This window comes from Corvus moneduloides, chromosome 2 (assembly GCF_009650955.1).
Source record: "Corvus moneduloides isolate bCorMon1 chromosome 2, bCorMon1.pri, whole genome shotgun sequence".
Classification (NCBI taxonomy): domain Eukaryota; kingdom Metazoa; phylum Chordata; class Aves; order Passeriformes; family Corvidae; genus Corvus; species Corvus moneduloides.
In genome coordinates this window covers 68,035,057-68,047,142 of record NC_045477.1, presented here as the reverse complement: position 1 = coordinate 68,047,142, position 12,086 = coordinate 68,035,057, and the positions used below count along the sequence as shown (strand labels likewise).

Sequence of the window (12,086 nt, the reverse complement as noted above, 5' to 3'; positions counted from 1 at the left end):
GCTCTCTGGTCTAGCCTGTGTTGCTAGCTTAGGGGGGGGCATGGAGCAGGCTGACAGGCACTGGGGCCAGAGACTGCCCTAGAAAGTGCTCACCCTAAGGCCTGTATACAGTATCTGCTGCTGGCTGAAAAGCCCAGCATTGCAAACAGAGCCTGAAAAATAAATTAACCTGGGAATGACCAGAAGCTGACATCAGGCAGTAAAGGAAATACTTTATGTACTCATTAAAAGTCAGCAGTCCCAGTCTTGTCAAAATATGTCCCTCAATTATTTGCATGAGAAGTACAATATTTAGCATAATGCTGGGATAATGCACGATAAATCAGGGATGCACAATGCTGTCAGATGTCTGGTGACATAAAAGTCACCATGGTGTTTCTCTTAAGAACTGAGGACCACTGCTGTTTCTGGAATCAGTTGCTTGTCAGGGCCAAAGAGTAAAACCATTTATAAATAAATTCACAGGAGGAACTGAAATAGTGACCAAAATCTCAGTCATAAAAATTTCAGAAGCACAGAACCAGGGTAATGCTGTATAATAAATTGTTTGCTGAAAATTACTTGCCAAGCTGAACAGGTTGATTCCCTTTGCACTAAATTTTTCCACTTCAGAACTGCTTGCTGTCTGTATCACTACGTCATTTCTGAGATCCTTTGCCATTCCTAAAGCACAGTCAGAATAATAGAATGTGGTTTTCCTCCTGCTTGAGAGGAACTACAGTATATGCAGTTGTGTAACAGGTAATCCTTGTCAATATACTGCACAACATAGAGGTTGCACTATCCCCAAATGCTTGCAACACACATGAAGTACTGCACGTACCCAGGACCAAGATGAGCCACAATAGCACGGGCAGTTGAGACAAGATGCAGATTTTCTGCTTTGGGGGAGGTCTGGTGGAGGTGGTGTGAGGTTCTGAAATAGGTGATTGGCTCCAGCAGTGTGTCAGAGCACCTGCACAAGGTATTAACACTCCCACAATATAGTCAACAAAGAGTTAAAGGCTTTGAAGTTCAACAGGCAGAGCAATCAGCTTCCTAGAGCTGTCTCTGCTTATATCCTGGGTGGGTACTTGGTTGTGACTTGTCTCTGCTCTCTTTGGAGCTTGGGCTTCTGAACTGTAGTAGTTCATTAAAATAGTTCGGAAAAAAAAGAACAGCTCACGTTCCCAACTTTCCGTTGCGGAAATGAAGAGATCAGGTTCTGAGCTTACCTATTTCTACCTGTTGTAACACCCAGAGCATGCTATCCTCTTCCCACTGGCCATCTCTCTGTTTAAAAATGTGATAGGCAGCAGCAGCAGTGGTGCAGCCACCCACCTATGGCATAAAAGCCTAGTGGTTAGAGCACTACCTCAGGAAGCCAGATACTTACATTTGTATGCAAAAGATACCCAGGAGTGGTCATTTTCTTTTTTCTGCACTTATATTTTGGATTAGGAAGTGACTGTTACAGATCCCTTTTATGCCAATTGCATGGTCTGAGGTGTGTTTTAGACATTTTCATAGCACAGGTAAGCTTCAAGCTCCAGAGGCAAGGGTTAGGTATTTCTCTCCATGATTTCTGGGTTGGAGAAGAGGCTGGGTGGGAGGCCACAGCCCCTTGGCTTTCATGCCAAACAGAGAGTAGCATAGTAGGTTCTAGGTGTCAGTGAGATTGGTTGGATGATGCCTTGGGTGTCTTTTGCTTCAGTGCCTGGATACTGTAGATTCTAAACAGAGTTTTAGTTGTCTGTTAAATTTCACACTGTAAAAAATTCAGCATGCAAATACTTAACCTCAACAACTGTATTTTGGTCTGCCATATTACTTAGTTGTTCAAAAGGGAACTTTATGAAAAGGAGTGTACAAAATTTAGAGTTATGACTTCTGGGTAGTGTATTGCTGTTTATATCACTTGTGGGAATAAATGATTTTCCAATAAGACACGGAGATGATTGCAAATTAATTGACACGGAAGAGAACCGTCGGTGTTAATGGTTTACCAGTAACCATTTTTCCAGTGCATATTGCTTTCAGTTGAGGGCTAATGGGGCAGGGGAGATTTTGTCCCAGTGCTCTTTGATTAGGTACTGACACAGTTGTAAAATAAAATCTGAACCTATTTGATACTGCGGGACAAGTACCTGATATGTATTTCTGAGAAGAAAAACACTCTACATGGAGAGTGAAAAAAGAGTGTGCAAAAAACCAAAACAGTGTCAGGCAGTGATAGAGCTGATAGCCTAGACTTCAAAAATTCTTCACGTCATTTTGTCATCTGCATAGCATATTTCTGTCATGATTGGAAATTTAGTGTCTAACAAATGGCAAAAACAGTATAGAAAAGCCAATAATTACTGCACACTTGAAGCAAGGAAATGTGACAGGTTCAAAGTATGCAGTGCAAAATTTTGAGAGAAAATAGATTATTTGTAGGTTTCCAAGGGCCAGTGGAAAATGCAATTATATAAATCAAGCAAAGTTGTTCTGAAAATTTCTTTTTCACTTCCAACAATTACTATGCCAACCTGGCTATTTTAGTTGAGCATTATAAAAGATCCAAAACATTTTCAGTGCAAATGCATTCAACTGCTAGTGTGCTAGAACTTTTTTATTATTCATATTGTTATTCTAATATTTTTTGCTAGTTTCTTGGGCATTGGCCTCAGACTGCTTACACAGTGCATTTGAGGTCTCAACCACAGAGAGGACAAAAGGGGGTTATTCATGTTCTTGGCTTCCTCAGGTTTTTCTTTCTTTTCCCCTAACTTGGTGGAACTTTTTCCAAAAACCATCTGTATGATGCTTCTTGTTTGAGCACATGCAGTAGATCAGAATTTGTCAGTGAAAAGGAACACTTCACGTAGTCCAAATCTCAACCAGCAAAGGAGTTTATATAGCTATGGCACTGCATATTTGTGTTGTTCATTATTCAAAATAATATTTTAGGAGATTGTCTATTTTCCCTGGAGTCCCAGTTCTAAGTAAAAATGTTAAGGCCTAAGTTTTTCAGTGTTGTGTTGGGAATAATGTTACTTTTGCAGCAGAATTCTGGGAGCAGACATTCACTCCAGACACTATTTCCTCTTCATGCAATGTCTGCCTGCTGTAGATTCTCATTAGAGTTTACCTCTTTGTCACTGATTATTTTTTAATAAGAAAATATGATCCATCATGATCCAGAATTAGCACTGAGTGACATGTGGGCCCTTAAGCTTTGACTTTGCTCCCATGAAAATTAATCACAGAGCTCTTATTGACTTGCTTATCATTAGCTGGGACGTCTACAGAGCAAATTCAGTTTGAGAAGAGTTTTGAGTGAATGGGAAAATCCTAAAGTGCCTTCCACACCAAGGCTATGTGCCTTACTTATTTGCAGTAAGTTCCTCAAGCTTGTCTAAGTCCCCTTCGATTATTTGGGGTAACTTAAAATTCCTAATTGTCTGTGTTCAATTTCCAGAGAGAGCATGTGGGGCTGTGCCAGGTCAGCTGTTAACCCTTTTCGTTTTTTCAACTCCAGGTATGAAGCATTTTATTGTGTATTATATAATGTTCTGTTTTATTGATTAAGTCTAGTAGCAGTGCTTTTCAGGTTTCTTTCCCTCTTTATGTCATGACTGGGGGATATGTGGGGCTAGGCAAGATCTGAAGTTGAGTATTGCAATTGCTTTTTTTATTTTGGGACTCAAAGGGTGGTGGGAAAGCTGCATTTTTTTCTTTTTTAACACATCCTGGTGTTTAAAATATCAGAATAGAAAATATCTTGTCTGATGTTTGATAATGTAGTTTAAAATGTTCAAAATAGCCTACTGAAACTGAGTAATGAAGTTACTGTGGATCAATGTAGCTCGTGTTACAATGGGTCATTGGCAGTTACCGTGAAGCAAAGCCACAAATGTAGGAAGAGCTCTTTGCCAACATCTCCTTGCTTTTATTTGAAGGAGGGCAAAATTTGAAAACCTTACTGTGTAATGTGCCTGGTAGATGCCCTGCTTTCGGGTGCAGGGTTTAAATGCCAATCCAGTGCGGGGGTGACTGGGAGGCTGCAGCAAGTGTTGTCATGCCATGAGGGCCCTCAGGTTCAGCCCACTTGCCCAGGTAGAAGTGATGTCAAATGACGGATGTACCAAAGCTGGTAGGGTTCCTGGTTTTGTGGCATTCATTGCTGTTGTTGCCTTAGTGGGTTTTAAAATAGTGTGCAGTGAAATGTGCACTCTCAGTGTGCTTGCATGTCCTCCTCTCTTCTATTGTTTATTTTGTGAGCCTCTCAAAAGATTACTTTGGAGTTGTGTTTATCATGGGGCAAGTGTAAACCCATCAACTCACTGCTTCATCTACTCTTAGTGACCTGTGTGCCCTCCCTCTGTGGAGTACAGAAGAAATACAACTTCACACATTCAATATAAACAAATAAGTTGCAAAATAAATCAAATTCTTCACATTTATAAGTGCAGCTAAGCTTCATAATAAAATTAGGAAGAAGGCATGTTTTAAGAGCAATTACACTTTCAAATTGCTAATGAGTAGTCAAATACAGAAGTCATTCCTCAAGTCTACTCCTATCTCCAATTTGCAGTTAATTACATTGCAACTGGTATATTTACATTAAAAATTTGCAGGATCTTATTACTCAAACATTTTCAAAGTAGCAGCAGGAGCAATTTCTCTGTTAGAGCTAATACAAAGCTTTTAAGGTTTCCTTGGCTATGAAATTGAAACGATACATTTATTTTTTTCAAATCCTTAGTATTTTCTTTGTTCGGATTGAATGATCAGTGCAACCTCAGAAATTGTTCTGAAGAGCCTACTAGTCTCTCAAAATGTTGTGTTTCTAAAATATATGCATATTTCAGATACAATTTTTAATGCAGGCTTCTTTAGCCTTCATTAAATTAACTATAGTATTCTGTGTATTGGATTCTATTCTGCAGGAAGCATTTTCAAGAAGGAAGCTTATGTTGTTCATTTTTTGCTCTTTTTTAATGTTGTCAGGATTTTGCTTTAAAAGTCACTCATGCATTTACGTGGAGAGTTTACACTTACCATAGTAATGAATATGAGATCCTGTTAATGAGGCCCCCTGAAAAACATGCATGGTTAGATGTAGATGAAGATGGCATAAGTCATCTCATGCAGCAATTCTAAACTGCTGAAAGTTAGTGTGCTCTGACTGGAGTGAGATGAGACTGAAAGGTAATATTTGGCAAGGCAAATAGGTTCTAATCAAAACAGAAATTCGGAAGAGAGCTGTTGGGTTTTTGCGGCTTTTTAAAATAAAGGACCAGATTGATCAAGAAGTCACATCTGTCAAACCTCATGTGGGCCATGTGGACCTGCCTGTAGATTGAAAGGTGGGAATGAGATCAATGAGATTAAATTAAAGTCAGTGCATTATTTGAAAGTATGAATTCTTATGGTGCACTTACAACTGCTGGCACTTCTAGGAGTCTTCCTCACTGCTGGTCCTGCTTCTTGGGGTATGGCACTGTTGGAATTTGGGAACAGTAAGTGCTTGTCAGAAGTGAATTCTGCTTCAATTAAATGCAGCTATATGAGTGGGTATATTTCATTTGAATTAAATTTCATGCTTACCCAGGTCTGGGTTTTTTTCAACTTTGTATTACTAAACTTACCTTTTTCCACTAAATTGAAAGAAAGTTATCCTTCCATAAAATTACACTCAGAATTATGGTATTCCACTTAAGAATGTACCGAAGCATTCTTTGTTACTTCAATTTCTTTGTGATGCTGGAGGAGCAGAGTTGATCACAAAGTCTTGAAGAAACATTTTTGTAGGGTTTTTTCCCTATTTTTTTCTTACTGGGTTCATGAAATCTACTAAAAGTTGTAAGTTTTAGCCAAAACCAATTCCACATGAATCCGCATGTGCCGACCTCTGTGGATGGCCAGAGGATGGGACTGTTGCTTCAGTTCATGCGCATCTAACTGTTCATTTGCTCTAAAATGCGGAGTGTTTTGTCCATACTGCCTCCTCTGATCTACTGGGGACAAAGTGATAATGTGTGTGAGTTTCATGTGTTAGGGGCACAATGTGCGTCTTCATCTTTGATGTCTTGCAAAGGGTACTGCTTTTGCTCTTGTGTAATCTCCCCCGATCTTCTTTTTAACACCTTGTCCACAGGCTCAGCGAGATGGGAGATGTTTGGCAGCTGGAGGACCCAGATGCCAGATTCTGGAATATAGCTTTCCTGCATTGGCACGTGGGTTCATGGCTGGCTTCTTGGCTTGCACCTCTGCTAACTTCTTGGCTACTGTCTAGTTGGCAGCTGTGGCACTGCCTCTTGGGCTGTATTCAGGTCAAGCTGCTTTGGAGTTGGATGGCTGTCCTGATCTGAATTACTCTGCCGGACACCATTTTCACCTTAGTTTGCTTTGATTCTCCACTATTCTAAGATGAGCGTTGGCAGTGTTCTGTTGTATTCCTGTCATTTGTAAGACTAATTTGAAGCAGTCATTTGTCACCAGTTCAAAAAGAAAATAAGCACTGCAGTGCAGAGTACACTGCTTTACTTGCTAGCATTCCCATTAGTTAGTAAGAATGTTAAGGCCCAGGTCTGTGCTTGCAATTCATCTCCAGGACCAACTTGTTAACTACAGAGCACAGGCTTTAAAAGATACGTTTCTTATGTCTAAACTTTGATTGCTTTCAGCCAAAAGTGAATCTAGCATCTGTCAAACAGAAAAAACCCACACACATTTGCAGAGGTAATCTGTATCATTTTTAAAGAACAGGATAAGGAATAATTATGATGATAGTAAATAGGAAGTTACTGGTAATAATTAAGAGCACTGCCAGCAGAAAATATTTGATCTTCTCTTTGCCTGATTTGGAATGTCCTCATTTCACATTTTAGTTTTACCTCAGTTTTTTTATTGGGCTTTTTTGGTTAGTTTGTTGTGGGTTTTTGTTGTTTGTTTTTTTTTTATAAATAAGATAATGAAAAATTAATGCATATAGGATAGCGAAAGCATTTGAAGCAGTTCCCTAAACTACATGTTTTCCTTCATGCAGCTCAGTGTAGAAACATTACTTTCAGTGGGAAAACCTGCAAAATCAGGAGGTCATTTACACTCCGCATACTTAAAATAAAGTTCAGATGAGTCATACCTACTATGAAATTTTCATTCCCTCTCTCAGCTAGAGTGGGACTATGTTGTGCTACACTGGAGGCACTGGTATCTCTGTTACACTCATAAACCTTTTTTAATGCTTGAGCAAGTAGCACTTCTGCTTCACTCTGAACAGAATCTTCTACCTGTATGTTAAGGTTAAGCTTTGCAGGCTGATCTGACCTCTGAGGAAGGCACTTGAATTCCTCATTATAGTCACTAGAGGGAATTGCATGTCCCAGAAACAACCAAAAAGGAGCCCTTACCCATCTAGTTTAGGTGTATACGTTGCTTATGGCCTAGGGAACGTAAGTGCTTCTATGGGAATACAGCCCAGTTACATCAGATCAATCATTATGGACTGTACAGGGAACCAGTAGGAAATAAGGGCATCATTTTCCCTCAGAGGTAGTCTCTGTAGCCCTTTCTGGATTATGATGGAGCAGAGATGAGTCTTTTGGCAAGCAAGCTGGCAGCAGCAACAACAATTTTGCCATTTCTGCAGATGAATTTCCTTAACTAGCTCGTCAACAGAGTGCAAGACCTGAGGTGTAGGTTCTCAGCACAAGCTGATTTCATTGGAATCCTTGGTGCAGGCCTAATCAAATGAGATACGAGGGGAGCAGTGGAGTGTCTCATCTCCCTTGCTGAATATGGGCAGCTGTATAGACAGGAACACGGAAGTCATGGGATGGGGAAGGAGAGTGGGTAAGAACCTGTATCCTTGCCTGAGCATGGGCAGGACTGGGACTGTAGCCTCCACCCTGGAGCAACACCAGGCCAGAAACAGCTGTGGCTATGGGAAGTTCAGACATGGAAAATGGGCAACTTCCAGAATGAGTATGTATGAACATGTGCCTCGTGGTTGGTACCCAAAGAAGCTCCAGCTTAACAGTGAAGGACCTGACCTCATGGGTTTGTGGGAGGTTGGGTAGGACCAGTCATGGGACAATGGGTGGGAATGGGGTCATGGACCTAGGCAGGCTTTTGGGTGTCTGTCTCCCAAATCAGGGTTTCAGCATGCCCATTTTCACACTCAGCACTTTCCAAACTGTATTTTCTTCTTTCAGATAAGCTTTCAGTGCTTTTTAGGTAGTAGAAATAAAGATGTTTTTCCATTACCTAGACTATTCCTTTTCCCTGTTTACCTGTTTCTGCCCTTTTGCCAGTCAAAGGATGGGTCTGATTGTTCTTAATTTTTTCATCTCAGCCGCAACGTTTGCCCCATCAAAGAGATTCTTGTCACTTTCTGTGTCCTAGGAGCCTTGGAAATCATATTCATTTATAAGGTTGAGCTAATTCTCTTTTTTCTATTTTTTTTTTTTATTTAAGTGCCGATGATTGTTGTCCCTTATGCATTCTATTCAAGCAGAGAAACAATGTGTGCTGTTAAAAAGGGAAAATAAACAACCACAAAGATGTTTTTCCCCTCTTTTGCACCTCCAGTACATTCTGTAACCCAGTTACTGTAATTGTTTTTAAACTTTTTTTAAACGTGCATACTGTCAAGAGATTGCAGTAAAACAAGTGTTTCTCATAAGGCCAGTGAGACTGAAAGGGTTGAAAAAAGATGACAGAGCAAAGAGAAAATCCCATGTTTTGTTTATCAACTTTTTTTTTTTTCCCCAATGGCAGATTCTTGGAGAAAGGATGTGTTTCCTTCAATGGAAGACTAGCTTAGGGTTTGCTGATTCCCAAGGCAAAAAGAAGGCATAGTTTCCAATTTGCAAGCTATTCAGTGTGTGTGATGAACTGAAGTCATTTGTGGATTTGTATGTTGCGTTTTGACGTGATTAAATGTTTTAAGTCTATTGATTTCATGCTGGGGATTAATGATGCTGAATGAAAGAGCATCAAAGAATAAAACGTGTTTACATGCTCGATTAAAATACCTTAAAAAAAAAAGCCAGAGTACCTATTATTGGATAGGAATGTGATAAGAGAAGCACAGCACCAATCACGCATCCAGCATTGATAGGAAAACGCATTAACTTCTTTAGGCATAGAAAGAAGAAAAGCAAAAATTTGATAAGGATTGACTGTACCTTTCTAAATGCTTAACACTCGTGTTTGACTCGGTTTTTTTTGGAAGAGGGGATTAAAGAGGTTTCATTATCAGTTACCACAGATCTGTTTTACTGAATCAATCAAAGCATGATGCTTAGCTTCTTGGGATTAATGAGACGATCTTTTAACTGGAGAATTTGTTGGTAACAGCAATGTTAATAAAGGACAAGACCTAAAGATACTCAGTGCAGCTGCGGACATGAGATACAATAAAGATGGTGTTTGCTGCTTTGAATTTGCATAATACTTCTAGATCTGTTTGCCTTGGCATATTAGCTCAAAAACATATCATTACCTTAAAATGTTCATAGTGCTAATTGGTTTGTATCTGCTCTCTGCAAATGTTCCTAATGGCTGTCTAGATTCATGGGTTGTATCTGGAATTGCAGTTAGGTGTCACATTCTGTTTACCAAGATAATAGTAGATGGAGGTGAAAAAGAACTATTTGCTTGTTAAATCCACCCTGTTGCAAGCACAATATAGGCTTTTCCAATAGTATTAAACTGTTAGCACCCCTTTTGTCAGCCAGAATGCCAGGCAAAAAATTTATTTGTGGTATATCTGTGGAGAAGGATGCCTTAATGATCAGGTTAGCATGTGAAATACTCGATGCAGGTGAAATTCTCCCTACTGAGCTAGGGAGAAGTTTAAATGTGCAATTTAATGCAGCTGAGTAAATGTCTGACAAGACCAGCTCAAGCACTCATTTGCTCTTTCTCTCCTGATGCTCTGATCTGGATTAGCATATGTAAGATAAATTCAGCATCAGTCCGATACACCTTACAATTCATTTGTCTCAGAATGGGGTTGAATGATTATCCTAGGTTTGAGGCGGGGGGGGGGGGGGGGGGGGGGGACGACTGACAACGTGCAGTTATTTTTTTTCCTCCCATTTCTATTGCTTATTACAAGACCTGAAGCCCTTGGTTACAGAACAAAGTGTCTGAGCAGTAACCAAGCTTGTGTAAACCCAAGAGAAGAGTAATGACTGTTCCTCGCAAGCTTCCTGCCTCGGTGCAGGTGCAGGAATCAGGAGGGCCTGAATAATTCATAAGGTGCAAATTAGCCCCAGCTTGCTCCCACTGCTCGAATTTTGCTTCTGCTTACCTACCCAGTTGCTAGAAAGAACAGAATAAAGAATGTTTGGGAAACTAGGAAGAGAAAGGCAAAGAGTGTTACAGTTTAAAGGCCAGAGTCACTGAGACTGCTGAATGCTGGGTGTGTTTGAAGGCTTGGTACTTGTTGAGGAATTGGACTGTACATTGATTATTCATGGAGTGTTTTCTCAGGAAGAAGGAAGCTCTGGGGACCCATTCCATTGCTCTTGGAGAGGAAAATACTTCCTTTTAAGAATTAGGTTTTTCCTGCTTTTATTGTTACAGTTTCTAAAAATTACTGGGTAAAAAAAAAGTTACAAGTTCTTTTAAAGCCTGTTAAGGTTGGAGAGAGTATATATTTGTGAGAGAGTATATATTTGTGGTGTCGCTCAATTCAGGGGTTCAGAGAAATTCGATGAGAGGTTTTGGATGCTAGGATGTTTACTGCTTTGAGTAAATACGGATTCCAAGGGCATGTATGAAACTAGTTACATATGGAAATGCAGTTTGCAATAAGCTTATATTTTTATCAGAGACAGCATTTCTCTCTTTTAAATAGTTAGTGATGGTTACCTTTTCTGTTGGATTACTTACCTGCTTTTTCTGCCCAGAAGACCAAAATGAGAGGCAAGTGGTGTTCAATCTTTCTGTGACACAACATTGCAACTTGTCCAAACATCAAGTAAAAAGTCATGCTGAGCACTGTTGCCTGACACAGCTCTTGGAACAGCTTGTGTGTCGCCATGCAGTACAGAGAGGAGCTGGCCTGAAAAAGGCAGGTTGTTTCTGCTATGTACCTGAATATCCCTTTGGCATCTCTCACGTGGGAGATGGAAACAGCTGACATCTCCAGCAGGAGCAGGAACAAGATTGTTAGTTTTCCCTATTGGCAGGTATTCAGATGGAAAGAGACTCTCCTAATGTTTTTGCTGTGCTGAATATGAAAAGAGAGCAACAGCAGGAAAAAAGCTTCCTTTTATCGGTTTTGGAGGTTTTCTGTTTTTTTCATTTGTTTAGGGGTTTTTGTCCAGCATTCACCCCTTTTTTATCTGTCCCCTCTGCCCCGCCCTCTCTTGGCTCTCACGTGCAGCAGCTAGATCACGTTGCCATCATCTGTTTTTGTATTTCCCTCACTTGGGTTGCTGGAATAGGAGCTGGCTCTCATTTCTAGCTGATTCTGTCATTTCCGCTAGGCCCCAGCTTGGGCGAGTGCCAAGACCAACAGGTGATCCTTGTAGCTGCAAAGCAGCAGGAAGAAGGCTGTGCATGGAGGAGACAGTGCACCAGAGGGGCTGCCTGGCCCTGCTCCATCTTGCTGTATAATTAATGCCCCCCTCCCCAACCCCTCATACTGAGCAGAAAATCTGTGCAGAACAGCTCAGCTGTAGGGAAGATGGTAATAAAGAGTCCTGGAAGAATATAGGCTGTGTTAAGTGCAGAGATGTGCTCCCTCTTGGGGAAAAACTGTGGTTGGTCCTTTGCGAGGAACGGACAAAATTGTATTAGCTGCCCTAAAGTAGTATGTGCTCCATCAACCGTTGCAAGTAAGTAAGCATTCTAGTAAATTTCGGTGTTATGCTCACAGGACTTCTTATTTGTATAGGAGCTAGTTTGTAATGAGGCGATAATTTAGTTAAGCTTTTCTCTACAAGAAGTAGCTTGTGAAGTCACATGGAAATTATTTGGGCAGAGAGTTAAATCTGGTTGGGAAGGACCACTTCAAACTGTAGGACTGGGGGCAGCTGGAGCAGGAGCTGTACAAGCTCTGCATTCTCTGGACATCACTGATGGGGAGGCATGGCCGTGCA

The 12,086-nt window shown here is 40.6% G+C and overlaps 1 protein-coding gene across 7 annotated transcripts in view; it reads left to right on the top strand.

Moving 5' to 3' along the window:
* Window positions 1-12,086, top strand: part of KLF12 (Kruppel like factor 12) — a 236,053-nt gene that overhangs the window by 169,709 nt on the left and 54,258 nt on the right. For 6 of the 7 annotated variants that reach the window (XM_032099956.1, XM_032099950.1, XM_032099954.1 and 3 more), the window contains one exon: window positions 3,443-3,502. The exons of the other annotated variant lie outside the window; for it this stretch is intronic. In XM_032099956.1, coding sequence (XP_031955847.1) covers window positions 3,443-3,502 — 60 coding nt within the window. The remainder of the gene's footprint in view (window positions 1-3,442; window positions 3,503-12,086) is intronic. 7 annotated transcript variants of the gene reach the window in all.